This window comes from Acomys minous (genome assembly GCF_964271855.1).
Source record: "Acomys minous genome assembly, chromosome: 10".
In the NCBI taxonomy this organism is placed as follows: Eukaryota; Metazoa; Chordata; class Mammalia; order Rodentia; family Muridae; genus Acomys; species Acomys minous.
The window spans coordinates 51201277-51226705 of NC_140491.1; the positions used below are offsets into that span (position 1 = coordinate 51201277).

Below are 25429 nucleotides of genomic sequence, written 5' to 3' on the forward strand. Positions count from 1 at the left end.
TTGATTGATTCTTTGAATTGTGATTTTTATTCTGTTGTATTGTTTCTTTGTCACTAACCATTGCCTTTATTTAATCCTTTGTCCCTGTCTGCTGCTTTGGGTTTATTCTTATTTTCCTTACAGTGTACCATTTGAGTTTTCTGACTTTTTCAAGTTTGGACACATTTCCTGTCTCAGAAAGCCTGCTGCCAACTGTCATGGGAGCTGTTCATGATGACAACCTTTCCTGCTTCAGCCTACTACATACATAGCAGATTTTTTTCCTTTTTTTTTTTTTTTTTACTTTTATTGAATGTCTGTGATTTACACATCATGCACCAAAATCCCTCTCCTTCCCCAAGTAAAATAAAACAAACAGGCAAACAAAAAATCTTGTCACAGAAGCTGTAGTGTAACCACACAGTACAGCCTTTTGCCCACATATATTTACTTTCAAATGTTCATTGTTAGGAGTCATGGGTCTGGTTTGAGGCCTACACTGTCGTTACTACATCCTCACTGGGACTGTGGTTGGACATCCCGCTGTTGCCGTGTGTCATCAAGATTCTTATTCTTTGAATCTGCAGGTCTGTCCCCTACCTGTGTTCCAGCAGGTCATACATGGGGTAGATGTTGGGGTGAGGTCCACTCAGAGCCCTGGATCAGGACCCGCTCCCTTGTCCTCAGCGTAGGGCCCTCTCTCCTGATTCCATGTCCTCAGCCCAGGGCCCTCTCTCCTGATTCCCTGTCCTCAGGGCAGGGCCCCCTCTCCTGCTACTGTGTCTTCAGAGCAGGGCCCGCTCTCCCCCTCCCATGTCATCATGGCAGGGCTGGCTCACCTGCTCCTGTGTCCTCAGGGCAGGGCCTGCTCTCCTGCACCCATGTCATTGTGGCAGGGCCAGCTGTCATGGCATGGCCTGATCTCCTGCTCCTGTATCCTCAGGGTAGGGCCCACTTTCCCACTCCTGTGTCATCATGGCAGGGCTGGCTCTCCTGCCCCCATTCCCTTAGGGCAGGGCCTGCTCTCCCATTCCTGTGTCCTCAGGTCAGGGCTGGCTCTCCCACTCCCATGTCCTCAGGGCAAGGCCAGTTTTCCAGCTTCTGTGTCCTCAAGGCAGGGCCAGCTCTCAGTCTCCCATGTCCCCAGGACTGGCTCACCTGCTCCCAAGACCTCTGGGACAGCTCTCCTGTTATTGTGTCCTCAGGGTCAGCTCTCCTGCTTCCTAGTCCTCGGGGTCCTCTCTCCTGCTCCCGTTCAGTTCGCCGGATTGTTGCTGGCCATCAAAGCGTGGATGGCCTCCTACTCCTGTGGTCACTGGATCCCGTGGGCCATCAAGCAGGTAGCAAATGGAGACCCTCCCCCCAAAGTCCTCGTTGAGTAGCTCACAGAAGCCATTGATGTTGGCCCAGTCTGCTTCTTGTCCTGGGGAACTTGTGGCTCTGTTGATTTGCACCTCCCTAGTCTCTGGTTCCATAATGTTCTCCATCCACCATGGGCTCCTGCCTTGGTGCTGCCCTCAGTATCCACTTCTGCACAATCGAGGTCTAGGCACTGAGCATGGCCCCGGCCCATAAGAGGAGGTCTGTGAGGCCTGTAGTGTGGGCAGTGCAGTCCTTGCTTGGGCTCAACTCAAACAGCAACTCCTCCTCGAACGCTATCTCCTTGGCCTGTGCTGGGCCGCAACCCGAAAAGCAGCGGCTGCCACAGCGTCAGTGACCAGGGTTCCCTGGGAGCTTACCAGAGCATGATTCCACAGTCCTGCCGCGGGAGGGCATATATGACAGGATTTCCTTCTTTCTGGGAAACACTAGCACTGTGTTTTGGAGCTCTCATTATGATCCTTTGGTGGCTGTGCAGTCAGTGCTGTTCTGCAGATCAGGCACAGTGTGTGATCAATGCCATCTTGGATGATCTAGGCTTGGGTATTTCTAATACATTGCGCTAAGTGTTTTCTCCCAACCAGGCCGCTCTCAGGGGCGCACATTTCTGTGTAGCTCTGGAACACAATCCTCCTCCTCAGAATGCGTTGAGGACCTCATCTTTCGAACCCCTCAGACCTGCGCCCCTGCGCATACCCTGCTGGGCTTCATAGTAGATTTTTGTAAATTTTGGATACATTCTAAACTTTATTATCCCCCAAGACAGAATAGTGGCCAAACCTCTGCCTCAGAAGCTCCAGCCGCCCATCCCCCACCTCTCTGCCCCAGACCTCTGTAACTGCCATCTCCAGCCCCTCAGTAGGATTCATCCCAGATTATAGTAATTTGGGGTGAGAAATCTGGACAAAACCCACCAATCTCTGAGTTCTTCCACAGCATAGGCTTGAAATCCCACCAATCCACACTCTGGAAATTCCTGTCCCATAAAGCTCCGCCCCCTAAGGAACCCTATATAAAGGCTGTATCTGCCCAGCTTCCTGCTTTCTCCTCCCTGGAGCAGAGGCAGCTACTCCTGGATTTGTCCCTCTAATAAATCTGCTGTGACTCACTTGTTAGAAGAAGAAATGAAGAAGAGAAGAAGAAAGAAGAAGAGAAGAAGGAGCAGAGGTCAGGCTCCGAGGCTCCTCAGCCCTTTAGGGTTTGGGGCAAGCCTCCCTCGGGAGCTGCATCGTCTCTGTTGAGGAGGCCTCCTTGCTCTCAGAGCTGAGGGGTTCCTGGGCTCCTGGGCTTCAGGTTACCCTTGGGACACTGTTCCACTCTTCCACCGAGTACCAGAAGGCAGGCCACCCACACCAACCCACGTGCAAACCCCAACAATGCCTACTTTTTACCTAGTTCCACTTGCTAGAATGCCTTCTCCCATCTTTTCACTCTAAGGGAGTGTCATCTTTAATAATGAGGTGCACTTCTGGGACGGAGCATGCCTCTTGGAGGGTACTGTTGCTGTTATTTATAGAAAACAGTGTTTGTTTCCTGATTTATTTCTTAACCCGGCTATCATACAGATAATGGAGAGTCTTTTATAATACAAGGCTTCACAACACAGTCTGAGGCAGGTTAAGTCTGTTCTTAACCCTCTATACTATTTTTTCTTACTCCCAGCGGTATTTGCACTCTGTAGCTTTCCTCGGCTCCAGCTCCTTCCTCCTGATCTTCCTTGGACCTGTGGCTGAATCCCCTGCCTGAATCCCCTCCTTACTCTGCTAACTCCTCCTCCGCTGGCTGGCAAGAAGTCCAGCCCTATTTTCTCCCCAGCTCATCAATTGGCTGTAAGCTGCTTTATTGACATATCAGGGGGACAAGTGGGGGGCAGAGTTTATACAACATTTAGGCAGGAAATCAGAACTTAAACTACATAATGATCTTATGCCTACAGGGCATATTACGTGGTTTCTGGGTTTCTTCTCTCTGTAATGTGGAGTAGCAAGAGCTTTATTCACTTAGCTGTCTCCCAAACCCTCCAGTAAACCTTCTGTTGATAAAATGTAAAATATCGTAAAATTATGTACACTGAGTAAATTTTTTTTGTAATACACGTTTACAAAGATGAGAAATAGAGTGTCTCTGAAATGAAACAGTGGCATTCTCCAACTTCTCAATTTATCAGAAAGTTTCATCTGTTGATCCTGACTCACGATGAGACTTTCCATGCTTCAAAGCCTTTGCCAGTACCTTTCCACGTGTACATACTGGTACCACAAATGCCAGTGTGCATCCATGAGACATGGCTTTCATTGAGTAAATTCACAGGTTGGAAACATTTTTAGAATTCTATTAACTGAAAGGCTAGAATGTCTTTAGCATGTCATTACATTGCAAATCATTTCCAGTAGAAGCTCCTTAATTGCACACCAAATGGGTTTTGGAATATGGAAATTTTCCCTACACATACATATAGGCCTGAAAAACATTGCTCTGGTTTGAAATCAGAATATATTTCTGGGAATTTGTGTAGGAATAAAGATATCACTTTTAAAAACACATCTTTTGACAGTGCAGGCCTGACATGACTTGCAATTCAAACAATTTTAATTCTCATCAGAATGATTTTTATCACAGTATGTTTCACAGAAGCAATTTTCCCTTGTAATTTCAGTTTAAAATATTTTCAAGTCTGTAGCTGATGCTAATTCCACAACCCTTCAACAGTAGTTGATCACAGATCTTTCTTTCAATTATTTAAAAATCCAGAAGCCATCCTTGATTGAGGAGTGTGCCGACACAGGTTAGTCTGATGCGTTGGACACAGTTTGCTGTCCCTTGATCTCTAAAGTCTTTAGTAATGATGTTCTAAGTAAACGTGTCTGTTTCCCAAAGACCTTGCTACCAATTATTAACTTTTAGAAACTTAGCCAATATGAGTGTTAACTCCCCATGTGATGATTCATTGCATACTGTGCATATATCAAAAGAACGACATTTTCCTACACATTCATGTAATTCAAAAATCAGAAATTAGTCTTTTCAATTTACATTTATTTGAATAATATGAAATATCTTTACATAATTATAGGGCATTTATATTTATTCATCATAGACTGTCTGTTTATATTCTTTTTCCACTTTCATTGCAGTAGAATTTTTATTCCCGTGGCTGTTCTGCACACTGTGGAGCCCTTTTCAGGGCTCTGCTTCCTGTGCTTATTCAGTTTGATTTCCGCAGCTTTCTCCCGTGTGCCCAGTACTTCTTCCATGGGACAGGCCTGCTGTCCCTTCACAGAGTTCCTGCTTCTCACACATCTGCACCAGATCTCGGTCACGCTGCTGCTTTTTCTCCTAATATACTTCTCATAATTCCTTCAACACTCAGATCAAAGATGAACTCCTTCCTCGATAGCTTCAATGTGTACAAGTTATGGCCATTAAAATCTGTCAGTTTTTATAAGTAACAATTGGCTTGTAATGATCTGGGTCTCTACTAGATGCAGTTTTGAGTCTGGAACTATAATTCATCTGTATTATTTATAACCTAACTGAGTTTTAAAAAGTAGTAGTAGTATTCATGCACATTTTCTGGGCTCACAAAAATAAAGTTCCATGTAAAAGTCCTTATACAGAACTTAGTACAGCATTTAGTCAAGCTCTCATAGAGATAAGGCAGTGGCATTCATTGCAGGACCAGATTTTGAAAGGCAGAAAGAGGATCATTTGAGCTTAAGAGTTTGAGACCAGTCTGGACCACATAGCAAGTGTGTGTGTGTGTGTGTGTGTGTGTGTGTGTGTGTGTGTGTGTGTGTGTAGAAACTCCCTTCCCCACTAAATCCTTAATTTTCAATAAAACTGAGTGCTAATTTATTAGGGACATGCTTTTGCCTTATGGCTTAAAAATAATTATAACTGTATTCTCTAAGAAAAACTATCCTCTGATTGTAAAGAATACTGATAAATTTAAAACAGAAAAAAAAGAGTACTCACTGTCCACAACTATTTTGTTATCTGAACATTTCAGGCTCTACTTTATAACTTTATCAAGATCGCTTTTTAGTCAAGCCTTTGTCTTCTTTATTTCCAAAGGATATTCATTACCTTGCCTTGGATATGGGTGAACTGGCACTGGCTGAGGTGGCGAGAAGAAGAGCAGATGACATTGATGTGGAGTCGGTCTCGTCTGGAGTCGGTAAGGGCGGATGACTTTGTTAAAAGTGCTTGGTTCAGGGACTGGACAGATGGCTCAGCAGATAAGAGCATCGACTGTTCTTCCAGAGGACTTTGGTTCAATTCCCAGCATGTAGCTGGGAACATGGCAGCTCACAACTGCCTGTAACTCCAGTTCCAGGTAACCTGATACCCTCGCACAGATACACATGCAGGCAAAACAACAATGCATGTAAAATATAATTTTTTAAAAGTGTTTTGGTTCTGGGAGATTATTAGTGTCATTTCTATTGTGTTTGTAGGGCATAATTGATTTATTTGAATTACAAGAAATTTATAAGTAGTAATGGTAAAGGTCACTGTTTAGCAGAATATAAAAACAGAGATGATGATGATTATTATGGTTGTTATTATTATGATGATGATGATGATGATGATGATGATGATGATGATGATGATAATGATGATGTGTGTGTGCGTGCATGTATGCCAAAACACATGTGTTGAGAACAGAAACCTGTGGGAGTTGATCCATTGCCTTTTCTCTGTGTGGATCCCAGGGCTGGACCTCAGATGGTCAGGCTTGGCAGCAAGCGCCTTCACCACTGAGCATTCTCACTGGTCCCGTGTTGTTCTTTTCATGTGCTCTGGGGAGAAAGAGGCAGTTATCAACATCAGCACTGAGATGAACTAACACAGCAACTTACATAGATATATCCAAAATAATTCTCCCCCTTATCAAGGAGTCTCGGGTTTCACACGTGTGCTTTATTTTTCACATGCTGCTGGTGTCACTTTTCAATGTAGTATTATAAAGATAGATCAGAAGCTTACACTGACTCGTCTAATGCTGCTGCGTCTGCTGATACTGAAAATTAGGTGGTTTTTTTTTTTTTTGATTTTTTGAGACAGGGTTTCTCTGTGTAGCCTTGGCTGTCCTGGACTCACTTTGTAGACCAGACTGGCCTCGAACTCACAGCGATCCGCCTGCCTCTGTCTCCCGAGTGCTGGGATTAAAGGCATACTTCCCAGCCATTTGCAGTGGTGCACGCCTGTAATCCCAACAGAGGATGCAGAGGCAGGTGGATCGCTGTGAGTTCGAGGCCAGCCTGGTGTACAAAGCGAGTCCAGGACCCTCAAGACTACACAGAGAAACCCTGTCTCAAAAAAACATAGCCAAACAAACAACAAACAAACTAATAACTCCCAGGATTTTAGCAGAGTTGGTTTCACATGTCTTTGTAATTCATAAACACATTTTTTGAAGATTCCACCTTGGACGGGCTTGAAATACTATCATGAGCATTTTCTTCAGTAAGTCATGTTACACTTTGGTTTTTGCTTCCAAAGTAGGCACTTTTTTAGCTTCTCTTAAATGCCATGGTCAAGTCCAGCCCTCAAGGTGTAGTGTTGGTGGGGATACAAAGCCAGAAACGCAAGGCAAACCAGTTATAGATGTTCCCTTTTGCAGAGATGTTTTGGCATGATTTAACAGCCATGCAGCTAATGCCTATAAAAATTACTGTTTGCATTGCAGGCATGGGGACTCAAGTTCAGATTCCCCAGAAAGCACCTAAAAAAGACAGGGATATGGGCTGGCTACATAGCTTAGTGGTTGAGAGCACTGGCCTCTCTTCCAGAGGACATGAGTTCAATTCTCAGCAAGCACATGGAGCCTGACAACAGTCCCAGAAGGTCTAGCCTCTGAGGACACTGTAAGCACACTCACATGCAGTTTCGTCTCTAAGCTGTCATGAGAGTAATAACACCACAGGCTTTATACGTATTAATTTTCAAAGTACTCATCTCTGTCATCTTGCTGTCTCCACAACTTGAGAGATAAACAACCAGTGCTGCTAAGTGCACTTTTTGGATGAAATGGAGTGACTTTGAATAACTTAATCTAGTGAGCACAGTGGTCATTAAGAGACACTCATAACGTGAGTCTTGTGATCTTAGCCACTACTTATCAATGTATGTTGGAGGGAGTATGTGGGACCATGTAATGGTCTCAACATCATACCTGTTTTACATATAAAGAAAAAGTACTGTGCAGAAAGATCAGTTGTTATGGAACAGATATTTTTACACTGTGTGGACTCTGAAGCTGGAATATTATTAGGATGAGAGTTTAAGACAGTGGTCTTCCACCTTCCTACTGCTGTCACCCTTTCCTACAGTTCCTCATGTTGTGGTGACACCCATCAGAAAAGTGTTTCATTGCTACTTCATAACTGTAATTTTGCTCCTGTTATGAATTGTAATATAAATATCTGCTATGTAGGATATCTAATATGTGACCCCAAAGAAGTTGCAACCCACAAGTTGAAAACCGCTGCTATAAAGGAATCAGTTTTCCTGAAAGCAATTACTGTATGTTAACACATGCTATTTACTAGGCACAATCACAGTTCTGTGTTGTATGTGCAGTTACCATAGAAGTTAAGTATTAGTCTTCCACTTTAGAAATGTGGACACAGACTCAAACAATTCCAGAGCAGAGGTGCAGACCAAACCCACTTGGCTGCCTGCTGCACACTGGGAGTCACTGACTGCTCTGCCTGGATGTCCTGCTGCCACACATTAACTGATATTATTTACTACTCTTATTTAAGAATTTTGGTTCATGCACATACACATACACAGACACACACACACAGACACACACACACACACACACACACACACAGACACACAAACACACACACAGACACACAGTAAGAATGGTTCTTTGTTCTCTTGGTATTCCACATATGCTAAATCTGGGCACCTCTGATGTGTGGGCAGCACACTGCAGGAAGGTGGCTCTGAGCCCATCTTAGCTCCTTCAGGGATGTTGTGTGGCAAGCATATGCATTATACTAAGAAAGACTTGCTCTGTAGACTAAATTGTTTATTTAGTGAGTATTTTGGCTTACAGCTATGTTTATACTATAATTTCACTTAGTCGTGTGTGTGTGTGTGTGTGTGTGTGTGTGTGTGTGTGTGTGTGTGTGTTCTACTTTTCTTCAGTCAGAGAGATTCTTTCTTCTACAGTGCCTGAGTATCATAGCTTCTTTTTAGTTGCCCCCATAACCACAAGTGAAGACGTTTAGAACCAGTCTAGATTATTTAAATTTTCAGGGTGATTTTGCTTAATGAGTATATACTTCAAACACTGGGTAAATTTTCTACTAATTTTATTTTAACTTTTTGTTGTTCCTTATTATTTGTAGCAACTGCCTGTCATGTTCTCACAGGAGAAAGTAGGCATGCTTGTACTCACAGATTCATATCCAAAGGCAGAAGACAAGATAAAATATGAAAGAGAAAAATACTGTTTCTGTTAAAACTCCTATCTTTTTCAGAATTAGATTTATTCATAAGTATATTACTGAAATCATATGTAGAGAGGCTTGTTTCATTATTTTATGAAACTTAAACAGTTTTTTTTAAGATGGCAATCTACATATTTGAGGTGGGTTCATTTAAGCAGAAGAAATAGCTGGCGAATGTTCTCATGCCGGGTGGTATGCATGCTAAGTTTTCATAACCTTTCTTCTGTTTATTCAAAGTGAGATAACTTGATGTGACTGGATAGAAGACTCACATCAGGAATTTGAAGAAATCTTGAAAACAATACTTTTTAATAGGGTTTTTATATTGTTCTTGTCGGGAGCTCACTGTACAGACCAAGCTGTCCCTAGACTCAGACCTCCTACCTGCCTGTGCTTTCTTATTGCACCACCACAGCTGGCTACACCGCCACAGCTGGCTGCACCACCACAGCTGGCTACACCACCACAGCTGGCTACACCATCACAGCTGGCTACACTGCCACAGCTGGCTGCACCGCCACAGCTGGCTACACCACCACAGCTGGCTACACCGCCACAGCTGGCTACACCATCACAGCTGGCTACACTGCCACAGCTGGCTACAGTGCTACAACTGCCTAAAAGGTTTTCAGATTTACTCAGAAAATAAGGAAATGTTTGGTGATTGGGGTAAAGGTGGAAGCTCTTCAGTCTGTTAGGATTCACATGTTTCCCTGCAGGATGATTATTAACAACTAATATTGATTCATATCATTAGTAGTATAGAGGTTACTCTTCAACCAGCTATTTTCTCAAATAGCCACACAGAGAAACTGTGATTTATTTAATTAACTCAGAGCGCAATATTGAGCAATAATTACTCCATCCCAGACATCCAAGCTAGTCTAGTTTCTCCCATTTAGATTTCCCAGTCATACCTGCTTTGTAATCATCTCCTTGCTTGGGCTCATTCCTCCTCATGCTTCTTGATTCTCTCTTTGTGGGTCAATCTCTTCTCTCTTTCTCCACAGGTCCCACCCTGTGTTCTGTATTGTTCAGCATTGGCTAGTTGACGTTTTATTGGCACAACAGAGAACAAATGGTGGGCATGTTTACACAAACTTTAGACACGAGATACTTAGAATAAACATCACAACTCCACATGTGGATTAAAACCAGATAGTGGGGTAGAGAAATCACCATTTGAATGAATGAGGATAAAGTGTACATGGTCCACAAAACACTATGCCAGTATTTTCTAGCAGATACAACTAATGAGAGTTTCCATCAACTACTAAAACTACTTTCTTGCCTTTCATTCTGTGTGTGTTTGTGGATAAATTTCAGGGTTTTTTCTTTGGCTCTCCACCTTATTACTGAAGACAAGATCTCTTCGCTGAGCTTAGAGCTCATCAATGCAGCTAGACTGTCTGGCCAGGAAGCCATAGTGGGTTGCCTTTCCTCACCTCCTGCTGCACAGCACAGGTCACAGATGGACTGCTGTACCCTCATTTATATGGGTACTGCGATGCAAATTCATGTCTTCACTCTATGCCAGTATCATGCTGTTTTAATTACTATTGCTCTATAGTACAGCTTGAGATCAGGTGTGGAGATTCCACCAGAGGATCTTTTATTGTACATGATTTTTTTTTTTTTAGCTGTTCTGGGTTTTTTATTTTTCCATATGAAGTTGAGAATTGATCTTTCAATGTCTTTAAAAAATTGTGTAGGTATTTTGATAGGGATTGCATTGAATATGTAAATTGCTTTTGGTAAGATGGCCATTTTACTGGAAAGGGAGCTCTTTCCATCTTCTGATGTCATCTTCAATCTCCCTCTTCAGAGAATCGAAGTTTTTTTCAAATAAGTCTTTCACTTGTTTGGTTAGAGTTACTCTGAGATATTTTATATTGCTTGTGGCTATCGTGAAGGGTGTAGTTTCCTTAATTTCTTCCTCTCCACATTTGTTATTTGTATATAGGAAGGCTACTGACTTTTTTGAGTTAATTTTTTTATCCATCCACTTTGCTGAAGGTGTTTATCAGCTGTAGGAGTTCTCTGGTGGAATTTTAGAGGTCACTTATGTACACTATCTTATCATCTGCAAATAGGATTAATTTGACCTCCTCCTTTCCCATTTGGATCCCCTTGATCTCCTTTTGTTGTCTTATTGCTCGGGCTAGAACTTCAAGAACTATATTGAAGAGATATGGAGAAGGGCGGCCTTTGCTGGTCCCTGATTTTAGTGGAATTTTCTTGAGTTTCTCTCTATTTAATTTGATGTTGGCTATTGGCTTGCTGTATATAGCCTTTATTATGTTGAGGAAAGTGCCTTGTATCCCTGATCTCTCTAAAACTTTAAACATGAATGGGTGTTGGATTTTATCAAATGCTTTTTCTGCATCTAAGGAGATGATCGTGTGGTTTTTTATTTTCAGTTTGTTTATATGGTGGATTACATTGATGGATTTCCATATATTAAACCATCCCTGCATGCCTGGAATGAAGCCTACCTGGTCATGGTGAATGATATCTTTGACGTGTTCTTGTATTCAGTTTGCAAGTATTTTATTTAGTATTTTTGCATCAGTGTTCGGAAGAGAAATTGGTCTGAAATTCTCTTTCCTTGCTGGGTCTTTGTGAGGTTTAGGTGTCAGAGAGACTGTGGCCTCATAGAATGAATTTGGTAATGTTCCATCCATTTCTTTCTTTTGGAGTAGCTTGAAGAGTATCGGTATTAGCTCTTCTTTAAAGGTCTGGTAGAACTCTGCACTGAAACTATCTGGTCCTGGGCTTTTTTGTTGTTGTTGTTGTTGTTGTTAGGAGACTATTAATGACTGCTTCTATTTCTGTAGGGGAAATAGGACTATTTAGTTTGTTTATCTGTTCTTCACCTAATTTTGGCAAGTGGAATCGATCAAGAAAATCATCCATTTCCCTTAGATTTTCAAATTTTGTGGCATATATGCCTTTGAAGTAGGATCTTATGATTCTTTGTATTTCTTCAGTGTCTGTTGTTATGTCTCCCTTTTCATTTCTGATTTTATTGATTTGGTTAGTGTCTCTCTGCCTTTTAGTTAGTTTGGCTAATGGTTTGTCTATCTTTTTAATTTTTCTCAAAGAACCAGCTCCTGGTTTTGTTGATTCTTTGAATTGTTCTCTTTGTTTCTAATTTATTGATTTCAACCCTGAGTTTGATTATTTCCAGATGTCTACTCCTCTTGGGTGTTTCTGCTTCTTTTTTTTTTCTGGAGCTTCCAGATGTGTCATTAAGTTGCTTATATGGGATGTTTCCAATTTCTTTATAAAGGCACTTGATGCTATGAATTTTCTTCTTAGTGCTGCTTTCAATGTGTTCCACAAATTTGGGTAGTTGTTCCTTCATTTTCATTGAATTTCAAGAAGTCCTTAATTTGTTTCTTTATTTCTTCCCTGAGCCATGTGTCATTAAGTATAGAGTTGTTTAGTATCCATGTGTGTGTAGGCTTTTTGATATTTCTGTTGTTGTTGAAGTCTTGCTTTAGACCATGATGATCTGATAGGATACAAGGTATTATTTCAATCATCTTGTATCTGTTGAGGCTTGCTTTGTGACCTACTATGTGATCAGTTCTGGAGAAGGTTCCATGGGGTGCAGAGAAGAAGGTGTATTCTTTTTTGTTTCATTGTTGGTTGGCTGTATTTCTGCCCTTTCCCCTCCGGCCTGCCCAGCCTCTCCCGATAGTGTGTGTGTGTGTCCCTGCTAGGCTGTGGAGCCTGCCTAGGCTGGGTCCATTTTGACCTATTTTTCAAGGATAATCCTCTAGGACTGGCAGCTAGGCCCCTGCCCGGCCCCACTCAGACAGGGTCACTGTGGCTGGACAATATGTCCATAGCCGTGTTGAGTCCCCATGTGGCACCTGAGCTTTCTGTGGACTGGCACGGGGCAGTGGAGGTGTCTGAGGACAGATCCAACCATTTTACTGAGATTTCCATTGGTCAGGAGCTCTGATGCTTCATTACCAGGATGATTTCAGTCCCATATACCGAGTTCATGCTGCCAAGCAAGGCCACAGCTGGCAGCTTGCAGGCAGGGTCTGGTCCAGGCTCTGGGGACTGAACTGCCGTTCTCTGTGGGCTGCTGAATGACTGGGGGTCAGACCTGCCTGTGATCTGCACTGTGCAGATTTCTCTCACACAGTGATCCCCAGCTCCTGTGTTCGGTAGCTCCCGGTAGCATCTCCGGTCTTAGACTGCCCTACTGTGGCTGGGTGTCCCTGGTCTCAGACCACATCGCTGTGGCTGGGCAATGTGTCCACAGCTGTCTGGGCCCCTGTGTGGCACCAGGGCTTTCTGTGGACTGGCGCCGGGGAGGGAGTCTGAGGACAGATCCACCAGTTTCCCTGAGATTTCCCTAGGCCAGAGCTCTGATGTTTCAGTGTAGGAATCTCTCTCACCTGGTGATCTTTAGCTCTCATGGTCAGTGGCTCCTGGTTGCATCTGTGGTTTCCTCTCTGCAACTCAGACACCGTGCATCTTCATTGCTGCCATCTCGGGATCGTCCAAACACACCAGCTCCTTTTTTAGTTCTTATATGTCTAGACTGACCAAAAGTGGCTAAAATATAAGAAATAGAAGGTTCTTGGGTACCCTGGAACACTCATACATCTATTTGGGCATTAATATCAGGAATTTCTAGCAAACTCAAAAACCTTAGCACTCCTATTTCTAAATTATTCAGTCAACAAATGGGCAAATGAATTGGACAGGTCTCAAAAGAAGAAACACAGACAGCAAGTAGTACAGACAAAAATTTTTCACAGAGAGATGAGATATGATAGATATTCAGTTACATTCAGAATTTTAGACTCACCAAGATAGAAAAATGTTTTCTTCAAGGCTGCCAAGTACAAACAGCCAAAACACTATGAATGTAACATGAATATCATTCCTGATTGTTCTGTGGTTCTTCTTGCTGTATGTAGTTTATTTTATATATATGTAATAATATAAAGTTATGTGTAAAAAAGAAGTAAATAATAAAAAATAATCTTAAAAAATGAACGAAATTTCAATGCCATCTCTCCCTTTCCATCTCTAACTTCATTAATGTTGACTCTTTCTTTTGGTTAATTTGGGGAAAGATTTATCATCTTTTTTCAAAAAACAAACTATTTTGTTGACTCTTTGTATTGTGGTTTTACTTCTATTCCGTTAATTTCAGCCTTGATTTTGATGTTCTCTTCCCATCTGTTTTTCCTTTCTTTCTTTTTTTGGGGAGGGGCTTGGGTGTTATTTGTAGTTTATTTTCTAGCGCATTTAAAAGCAATGTTTTAATTAATTCTTTGAAAATGTCATACAATTTTGGAATATATTTACCCCTCCACTCTTCCTATTGCCACCCTCCTCCATTTCCATGCAGTTTTGAGATGTCCTCCTTCTCTCCCTCCTCAAATCCCCAGTGGAGTTTAATTTGTGTTCCATCTGCTCTTGGGAGTGGGGCCTGCCCTGGTATGTGCCCCGCCTACCAGGTATGGCGTCATTAAAGAAAATTGATTCTCCCTTTCCCAACAGCCATCAAATGCCAATAGCTGCTCAGCTAGCAGTGGGATTTTGTGTTCACCTTCCCTTTTCTGTGCTAGCATTTCATCTAGCTGGGGCTTAGGCAGGTCTCGGGCATGCTGTGAGAATGCTGTGAGCTCACGGTGAATATGGCCTATTGTGTTTGGAGCGGACCACTTTGTTGATGTTATCTATGGCCTTTGACTCTTGGGGCTGCTTTCACTGTGGCCCATAGATTTGGGTATATTGTGTTTTCATTTCCATTCAATTCTAGGAAGTTTCTAATTCCCTTCTTGATTTCTTCCTCGCCCCAAATGCCTATCATCCAGCAGTGAATTGTGTAGCTTCCATGAGTTTGTATGCTTTCTGTCGTTGTGTTGTTGTTGTAGTAGCAGCTTTATAGTCCATTATATTCAGATAGAAAGTGGTGTGTTTCACATTTTTCTTATGATTGTTCAGACTTGCTTTATATCCTACTATGCGATCAGTTTTAGAGAGGTTTCCATGGGTTTCTGGGAAGAATGTGTACTCCTTATTGTTTGGGCAGAAAATTCTGTAGATGTTTTGTTAGATATGTTTTATTTGTGATAAATCTCAAGGGTTTTGCTGTTTAGTTTTTTTGTTTATTGGTGAGAGTATTATTGAAACCACCCCACTGTCACTGCGTTGGAGTCAATCTGTGGTTCTATATCTGAAAAAAAATTTTTAATGAAAAAAAAAATTCACATCCTTAGTCAGCAGGGAATTGTAAATGAAATCTCTGTTGAATCTCCCTGAGAAGGGCTATTATTAGCGAAGTAACCAGTGATAAACACCAGTGAGGATGCCGGGGACATGATGACAGTGTTCAGCTGGTATAGAAATAAGTATGGAGGTGCTTTAAGAAACAAAGCTCAACTACCACACTGATTTAGATCTATACACCACTCCTGGCTGTACAGTTGAAGAAGCTGGAATCACCATACAATAGAGACAGTTGTTCCCACGCTATAGTTTATAGTGCCACTGCTTACAACAGGCAAGCTGAAGGGTCAGCCTAGATGGCCACCAGCCACTAGTGAGTCACTTACCGAGTCCCTAAGGAAGACGTGGAACACACGTACACAGTGGAATTTTATTCAGCCATAAAGAAGTACAACATTCTATCATATTGCAGGATAGTAGATGGATTTTCCACCAGTGAAATAGCTTGGCTCAGAAAAACAAAAACTCCGTTTTGTTTTTAATGAATAACATGAAGGTGGGTGTGCAGTTTATGGGGATGGGCGGGGCCTAGCAGGAGGGGGGAGGAGTAGACAGGAGAAAGTAATGGAAGCAGTGGCTATGTGAGCAAAGCACAAGGTGTACATGTGTGAGAACATCACCCTGACTGAGCCTGACTGGTGGGAAGGCTCAGTGGGTGAGCACTGGCCGCCCACGGTAGAAGACAAGAGCGCCCATGTGTCCCCCCCACACACACGCAGTTCAAACCCCCAAAGCAAAGCCATAATGAAAGACACCATTTTGTATTTTAATATAGGCTGAGACGGTGAATATGAAACTAATAATTACAGAGTATGCAGTAGCTTAAGACTGTTTTAACGTTCAGATAGAAATGAACTTAGAATATTGACCCTTTCCCTCCCCTCTGCTAATCAGCAGGCAGGAGCCTGGAAGAAGCCCACACTAGATCCCCACGCATTGCTCTGCTGCAGGGGGTTACCTCCAGCATCTTCCCCAAACAGCCGACAGCGCTGCTCATGACTTTATATTTTTATATTTCATATTTATATTTTCACTTGAGATAAATTTTAAGTGGATATTGAAGTCAGTACTGGAATTCACAGATTTTCTGGGTATGTGGGAGTCTATGGTAAATAATGTCCCAGCTACACTGGGACATCAGAAACAAAACATGCCATGCAGACACTGGCAGAGGAAACGATTAAGATGGCAGAGCCTTATTAGCTTGCTCAGCTAATGAGAACGGGGCAATATCCTAGGTCAGCTGAAGGAGCATATGTCCTAAGGGAGAAAGAAGCTTGCTTGCAGTCTCTTGAAATGATTTGGGTAACTGTTACAAAAATGTAAGGCAACTTGTCCTGAGCAATTCAATGGATAATTTTCAAAATTACTGCAATATCATACCACATAATATTACAAGTCCAAATAGGAGGACTCTTCTCCATTGTACATTGTTTTACTTATGAAAACAATGCATGCACACAAACACATGTACACATGCATACATGCATACACATCCCTATCCATACATGTGAGCACACACACACACACACACACACACACACACACACACACACACACACACACTGTTGGGATTGCTTCGCTGTAGATGAGTTTGAGGGGACAGTTCTGTGATTTTGTTGGCAGTGTTTGCTGTGTTGAGTCACGTTATCTTCATGTCCCTTCTATTCTCATGGAAGAGAATTACTATTATAGTCAGCTTATGGTGCCTTTTCTTGGCTACTGGGGATTCTTTGCTTTCCTTCTTTTTTAAGCTATGTGTAAGTGGTCAGTCCACTACAAGACGCCAGTCACTGCTGCGTGCTGTGCTCACGTTGTTTGATTTCTATCAAATCTAGTTAATTGTCTCAAGTTATGTTTCCTGTGCTATAATAAAATGCCCTGACCAAAGCACCCTGGGGAAGAATCTATTTTGGCTCACAGTTTTAGGGCATAGTCTATGGTGGTGGCAGGAACTTGCGGCAGCTAGTCATGCCTCATATGCAAATAAGACGAGGGTGGTGCATGCTGGCCTTGCTTCTGGCAGCTAGGGGAATCTACCGACCTCACTCACCTCATCTAGGGAAGCCCTCACTGACTTGCCCAGAGTTCTGTCTTCACAGTGATTCTAGCTCCCTTCTAGTTGACCATGCGTTAGAAACTCCACACGGCTGGCCCCAGTGCTCCCCTGCATGGTACTCAATACTGTATTCTTCGGAAGGAAACAGCTTCGGAATCTAGAAGTCACACACAACCTCATCTAGGGGTCATTATAATGCGTACAAAATGTCACTGACCCATATAGCACAAATTAGTGCATTATTCACTTCTTAATGGCTTGAAGTCACTTTATGTTATATGAAATTTTATCTCTATAAAAAGTCACTGACCCTGTTTAAAACAAGCTATGCATCCTTATCTCAGAAATTTGAAGTGCTCTAAAATGTTATAATGATTCCACTAGTAGAAATGACACATGTGACCTCCTGTGGCTAGTCATAATAAAACTCAGGTGCCCTAAGAATAGTGTATAAGCTAGGCTGGTTGTTCTATCCAGTAATATTACTTACCGAGAAACTGAGGTGGTCGTAATTCCAATTCAGCCTATGCAACATAATGAGACCCCATCTTTTTGTTGTTGTTTCTGCTGCTATTTCATTAATTTATTCACTTTATATCCTCCTCACACACCCCTTCCACACACTCCTTTTTCCACTTTCTTCTCAGAGAAGGGGAGGACCCCGCCCCCCATGGATACCAACCCACCAAGCACATCATGTCCCAGAAGAACTAAGCACATCCTCTCCCACTGAGGCCAAACAAGTCATCTCAGATATATGAAGGGGATCCAAAAACAGGCAACAGTCAAAGACAGCCCCTACTCCAGTTGTTAGGGGATCCCCATGAAGACCAAGCTGCACATCTGCTACATACGTGTAGGGGGCCTAGGTCTGTGGTTGGTGGTTCAGTCTCTGTGAGCCTCCATGGGCCCAGCTTAGTTGACTCTGTAGGTTTTCTTGTGATAGCCTTGACCCCTCTGGCTCCTTCAATCTTTGCCCTCATTCTTCCAAAAGACTCCTGTTTGACTGTGAGTCTCTGCATCTGTGTCTGTCAGCTGCTGGATGAAGCATCTCAGGAGACAATTATGCTAGGCTTCTGTTTCCAAGCATAGTAGAGTATCATTAACAGTGTCGTGGGTTGGCTCTCTCCCATGGGGTGGGTCTCAAGGTGGGGTAGTCATTGGTTTGGTATACTTCACTCTTTGCTCCATCTCTATCATGGTACATCTTGTAGGCAGGTCAATGGTTTTGTGGGTGCATTGGTGTCCCCCTTCCTCCACTACAAGTCCTACCTGGCTACAGGAAGTGGTCACTTCAGGCTCCTTAACCCCTGCTGCTAGGAGTCTCAGCTAAGATCACACCCATAGACTCCCCAGAGCCTTCCTCATCCCAGGCCTTCAGCTTATGCCAGAGATACCCACCACCATTATCTGTTGTCTCTCCCAGACCTCTCTGCCCCCTTGTCCCCGTGCCTGGCCCTCCTCCTCTGTTCCCTTTCCAATCCCCTCTGCCACATAGTTCCTTCCCTCTATCTACCCCCAGTGTCTATTTTATTTTTCTTTCTCAGTGAGATTTAAGCATCCTCCCTTGGACCCTCTTTGTTACTGTCTTTGGGGTGTCTGTGGATTGTAGCACAGTTATCTTGTACTTTATGGCTAATATCTACTTATAAGTGAGTACATAGCATGTGTGTCTTTCTGGGTCTGGGTTACCTCACTCAGGATGATCATTTCTAGTTCCATCCATTTCCCTGACATTTCATGATGTCTTTGTTTTTAATAACTGAGTAATAGTCTATTGTGTAAATGTAGCATAGTTTCTTTATCCATTCTTTGGTTGAGGGACATCTAGGTTGTTTCCAGTTTCTGGCTATTACAAATAAAGCTGCTATGAACATAGCTGAGAAAGTGTCCTTTAGGTATGGTGGAGCATTTTAGGGGTATATGCCTAAAAGTGGTACAGCTGGGTCATTAAGTAGAACTATTACCAATTTTCTGAGAAATTCCATATTGATTCCCAATGTGGTTCTATAATTTTGTATTCCCACCAGCAATAGAGAAGTGTTCCCCTTGTTTCACATCCTTGTTAGCATGTGCTGTCACTTGAGGTTTTTTTTTTATCTTAGCCATTTATCTAAGTGTAAGATGGAATCTCAAAGTAGTTTTGATTTGCATTTCCCTGATGACTAAGGATGTTGAACATTACACATTACTTTAAGTGCTTCTCGGCCACTAGAGATTCCTTTGTTGAAAATTCTAGTTTTAGTACTGTACCCCATTTGTTAATCAGATTATTTGGTTTGTTGGTGTCTAATTTCTTGAGTTCTCTATATACTTTGGATATCAAAAGTCTGTCAGATGTTGGGTTTCTGATGAAGATCCTTTCCCAGTCCATAGGCTGCCCTTTTGTTCTGTTGACAGTGCCCTTTGCCTTACAGAAACTTTTCAATTTCATGTGTTCCCATTTATTAACTGTTGACCTTAGAGCCTGAGATATTGGTATTCTGTTCAGGAAGTTGTAGGAGACAAGTTGTAGGCACCAGTGCTTTCAAGGATCTTACCCACTTTCTCTGCTGTCAGATTTAGGCTATCCAGTTTAATGTTGAGGTCTTTGATCCTCTAGTTGGACTCAAGTTTTTGCAGGGTGATAAATATGGATCTCTTTGCATTCTTTTACATACAGGCATCCAATTAGACCAGCACCATTTGTTGAAGGTGCTGTCTTTGTTCCATTGAATGGTTTTGGCTTCTTTGTAAAACAAAACAAACAAACAAACAAAAACAAAAAAACAAGTGTCTGTAGGTAAATGAGTTTATATCTGGGTCTTTGTTTGATTCCATTGATTAACCTGTCTGTTTTTATGCCAATACCATGCAGTTTTTTGTTTTGTTTTGTTTTGTTTTGTTTTGTTTTGTTTTACTGTTGCACTATAGTACAGCTTGAGGTCAGGGATGGAGATACCTCCAGAAGTTCTTTTATTGTACAGGATTGTTTTAGCTAACCTGGGATTTTTGTTTTTCCATATGAAGTTGAGAATTGCTCTTTCAAGGTCTGTAAATAATTGTGTGGAATTTTGATGGGAATTTCATTGAACCTGTAGATTGCTTTTGGTATGAAGGCCATTTTTACTATGTTAATCCTACCAATCCATGAACATAGGAGATCTTTCTGTCTTCTGATATCTTCTTCAGTTTCTTTCTTCAGAGACTTGACATTCTTGTCATACGGATCTTTGACTTGATTAGAGTTACCCCCAAGATATTTTGTATTATTTGTGGTTATTGTGAAAGCTGTTTTCCTATTTTTTTCTCTGCATGTTTATCATTTATATAACTGAAGGTGTTTATCAGCTGAAGGAGTTCTCTGGTAGAATTTTTTGGGGCCATTTATGTATCTTATCATATCAACTACAAATAGCTATACATTGACTTCTTCCTTTCCAGTTTGTATCCCCTTGATCTCCTTTAGTTGTCTTATGGCTCTAGCTAGAACTTCAAGTACTATGCTGAATAGATATGGAGAGAGTAGGCAGCCTTGTCTTGTCACTGATTTTAGTGGAATTTCTTTAAGCATTTCTACGTTTAATTTGACTTTGGTTATTGGCTTGCTGTATATTGCCATTATTGTGTTTAGGTATGTGCCTTATATCCCTGATCTCTCCAAGACTTTTAACATGAAGGGTTGTTAGAGTTATTAAAAGGCTTTTTCAGCATCTAATGAGATGGTCATGTGGATTTTTTTCTTTCAGTTTGTTTATATGGTTGGTTACATTGATGGGTTTCCATAATTGAGCAACTATCCCAGGGATGAAGCCTCTGTGGTCATAATGGATGATGTAATTGATGTGTTTCATTCAGTTTGCAAGTATTTTGAGTATTTTTGCATCACTATTCATAAGGGAAATTGATCTAAAATTCTCTTTCTTTGTTGAGCCTTTGTGTGGTTTAGGTATCAGAGTGCTATGGCTTCATAGAATGAGTTTGGTAGTGATCTTTATGTTTCTATTTTCTGGAATATTTTAAAGAATATTGACATTAGCTCTTCTTTGAAAGTCTGGTCGAATTCTGCTCTGAAACAACCTGGTCCTGGGCTTTTTTTTTTTTTTTTTTTTTTTGGTTGGGAAACTTTTAATGACTGCTTCTATTTCCTTAAGTGTTATAGGACTATTTAGGTTGTTAATCTGATCTTGATTTAACTTTGGTAAATGGAATCTATCAAGAAAATCATCCATTTCATTTAGATATTGCAGTTTTTTGGAGTATAGGCTTTTGAAGTAAGACCTAATGATTCTTTGGATTTCATCAAGATCTGTTGTTATGTCCCCATTTTAATTTTTAATTATGTTGATTTGGATAATGTTTCTCTGGCTTAGTTAGTTTGGCTAAAAGAACCAGTTCTTGGTTTCATTGATTCTTTGTATTATTCTCTTTGTTTCTACTTTTTATTTCAGCCCTGAGTTTGAATATTTCCTGCAGTCTACTCCTCTTGTGTGAGATTGCTTCTTTTTGTTGTAGAGCTTTTAGGTGTACTGTTAAATTGCTAGTATGAGGTCTCTTTAATTTCTTCATGAAGGCTCTTAGTGCTATGGTGCTCCATAAGTTTGGGTATGTTGTGCCTTCATTTTCATTGAATTTTACAATGTCTTTAATTTTTTTTCTTTATTTCTTCCCTGACCTATTAGTCATTGAGTTGAGAGTTGTTCAGTCTCCATGAGTGTGTAGGATTTCTGGTTTTTTGTTGTTGTTGTTGTTGTTGTTGTTGTTGTTGTTGAAGAAATACAACCTTACTCGCTAGTGGTCTAATAAGATACAGGAGTTATTTCAATTTTCTTCTATCTGTTGTGGCTTGTTTTTTAAAATATATTTTATTAATTTATTCATATTACATCTCAATTGTTATCCCATCCCTTGTATCCTCCCATTCCTCCCTCCCTTCCATTTTCCCCTTACTCCCTTCCCCTATGACTGTGACTGAGGGGGACCTCCTCCCCCTGTATATGCTCATAGGGTATCATGTCTCTTCTTGGTAGCCTGCTATCCTTCCTCTGAGTGCCACCAGGTCTCCCCATCCAGGGGTCGTGGTCAAATATGGGGCACCAGAATTCGTGTGAAAGTCATACCCCACTTTCCACTCAACTGTGAAGAACGTCCTGTCCATTGGCTAGATCTAGGTAGGGGTTCGAAGTTTACTGCATGTATTGTCCTTGGCTGGTGCCATAGTTTGAGAAGGACCCCTGGGTGGCTTGTTTTGTGAGTGACCATATGGTCAGTTTTGGAGAAGGTTCTGTGAGATGCTGAGAAGAAGGTATAGCCTTTTGTGTTTGGGTGAAATGTTCTGTAGATATCTGTTAGGTCCATTTGATTCATAATGTCAGTTAGTTTCATTATTTCTCTTCTAGTTTCTGTCTCAATGATACACCTATTGGTGAGAGTGAGGTGTTAAAATCTCCCACTATTAATGTGTGGGATTCAATGTGTGATTTAAGTTTTACTAATTTTTCTTTTACTAGTGTGGTTGCCCTTGCATTTGGGGCATAGATGTTCAGAAATGAAACATCTTTTTTATGAGAATGAAGTGTCCTTCCCCATCTCTTTTGATTACTTTTGCTTGAGTGTCTATTTTGTTAGATATTAGAATGGATACTCCACCTTGCCTCTTAGGTCCATTTGCTTGGAAAAAAATCTCTTTTCCAGCCCTTTACTCTGAGGTAATGTCTATAGTTGTTGCTGAGGTGTGTTTCTTATATACAGCAAAATGATGGTTCCTGTTTTTGCATTCATTCTATTAGCTGTGTCTTTTAATTGGGGAATTGGTCTATTGATGTTGGGAAATAATGACCAATAATTGCTAATTCCTGTTATTTTGATGTTGGTAGTGTGTGTGTGTGTGTGTGTGTGTGTGTGTGTGTGTGTGTGTAGTCATAATAAAACTTGGGTATAAAATTTGGATAGTGTAAAAGCTGGGTTAATTGTTTCATCCAGTAATACTCCTTACAGAGGAAACTGATGTGGTTGTGAATTCCAGTTCAGCCTATACAACTTAGTGATACCCCATTTTAGAAAAAGAAAATTAGCTGGATGTAGTCATTCATGCTTCTGATCCCAGCACTGGGGAGGCAGAGGGAGATGAATCATTTGTGAGGTTAAAGCTAGCTTTGTTTTTCTAGTAAGTTCCACGACAGCCAGGGATACATAGAGAGATCTCTAAACAACAACAACAACAACAACAATAACCTTTATTGTAATGTATATATAGAATATAAAAGTGAAGCTTTGTTTAGATTTCAGTTTCATATTCCAAATATCTTTATGTACATGTCCAATCCAGAAATCCAAAACTTAGCCTGCACAAGTATTTTTTTAAATAACTGAAAAATGGAGGACAAAATGGCCAAGTAGAGGTGCCCTGTGAATAACCACTACAGAAAAGAACTGGACTAAGAGGAAAAAGCCATTTTCAGGAGTGAGCACAAGACAAAGTTGTCAGCAAGGTAGTAACACAAACCACAGAGGGTTGGAGAGGCAATCCAGAGAAAAGAAGAAAGCAGTTAACTCAACCCAGGTTGTCTGGATGGACTTGGTGAGTCTACAGGGAGGGAGAAAGACAAGGTGACAGCAGGTGGGGGAGAGGGGTGTGCAAGCAACCCCAGCTCAGCAGTTGGCTGGCTTCCTGAAGGCCGGATTCCACAGTGCTCACAGACCTGTCAATGCAGCCGGACTGTACCAGTAAAAGACCACACATGCGGCTAGACAAGTGCTCCAGCAGCCACTGACAGATCCTGCCTGCCTTTATGGCCCTGCATCTGGCCCTTGGATGCCACCGGAAGTCTTGGGCCTAGCAACAAAACAGGCCATAGGACAGCCTGTGATTCTTCTGTTTAGGGCCACTGGGCTCCAGAGTCACGAGCCTGCACCTTGGCCATACCTGCCCAGTAGCAAGTATTATTCCTCAGCTCACAGCCCCGGGATTTCTGGTTCAGAAAGTTCTGATATTTGCCTCTGTTAGAGCGGAGGAAGGTTCCAGCCAAGGCCTTCGGCTCCAGGCACAAAGGTGATGAGTGCTCTACACCCTACACTGCTTTTTCTTCCCTTGGGACCTAGCCTACTGCCTTGAGACATAGCTATTGGCACGAAAAGGCAAACCCAGCTCTGCCAACAGCTGTCCCTGGATCAAGGCCCTGCCTGCTCTGCCACCTAGACCTAATGTTAAACTGCTAGAAATCCTGTATTACTCTTCCTCACCCTGGGTGACCTGGGGAAAGCTGTCTCCACACCCACATCCTTGGAGAACAGCTGCTTTGGTGCTCAAAGCCCTGACATCACTTGACCTTGTCTGAATTGGGTCCTGTAGCCCCAGGAGAAGGGTGTCCAGCGCTCTAATCACTGATTACCCACAATTATCCTAGAAGTCTTGGGAAATTCCTCCCAAGGCTCCAGCAGAGGCCCAGGGCTCTCTTGCATTCAGCCCAGCAAGGCAGCCTCTTCTGAGTCCTGTGGCTCAGGAACTGTGGCTGCTGCTGTGAAGGCTGGACCTGTGCCCAGCTTCTCTTTTCTAGCCTTTATTTCTCTCCCACCAGCACTTCCACCTTACCAGCTTTATTCTCCTTTTTTTTTCCCCTTGTCACTGCATCCAAGAGCCATGTACAAAATTTTATTTCTACACATACTGTATATAGAGAGAAAATAAGCTACAAAATATGGCACTCAGCACTAGCACACTTTCCTTCAGTGAGGAAAGGGTAGTCAAGGCCTCTGTGCTAATATGAAGCACTACAAAGAAAAACTTTTAACGTTCCAACCAGTAGTCAACAGTCATCAGAGCACACGATCCAAGCTGGAGGCGCCATTTTCCAACACACTGTTCATTTGAACTAAAGACTGACTTCCTTCAGACTCTCAGGGGTACAGATGTAGCTGTCACTCATACCCTGCCTGGAGCTGTGTGTTCAGTCAGGGTCCCCGCCTTCTGCTCTTCCCTGTTTGTCTGCTTTCTTCCTCGGCCTGTACTTGAATACCAAAACGTGTGCAAGAAATGAAATCTCAGCAGCCCTGTTGTCTCCCTCTGTAATCTAGTACAATGGAAATCACTTTTTAAAACCAGAAAGTGCCTGAAAGTACACAGACTTTTAGTGTCTGCAGGCCTGCTTCCACCACACAATCTATGCTTCCAAGTTAAAGCTCTGTGTAGAATTACCACACACGGCAGAGCGCGTGCACAGATAGCATGTGAATTATAAGGACACCGCTCAGAGCCGCATGCTGAGCATAAGTGCTTGTTGTTTGTCCTCCTGAT

At 42.1% G+C, this 25429-nt stretch overlaps 1 protein-coding gene across 11 annotated transcripts in view; it reads left to right on the top strand.

Moving 5' to 3' along the window:
• Nucleotides 1-25429, top strand: part of WDPCP (WD repeat containing planar cell polarity effector) — a 297766-nt gene that overhangs the window by 199546 nt on the left and 72791 nt on the right. For all 11 annotated transcript variants that reach the window (XM_084800209.1, XM_084800208.1, XM_084800204.1 and 8 more), the window contains one exon: nucleotides 5434-5536. In XM_084800209.1, the coding sequence (XP_084656335.1) occupies nucleotides 5434-5536 (103 nt within the window). The remainder of the gene's footprint in view (nucleotides 1-5433; nucleotides 5537-25429) is intronic.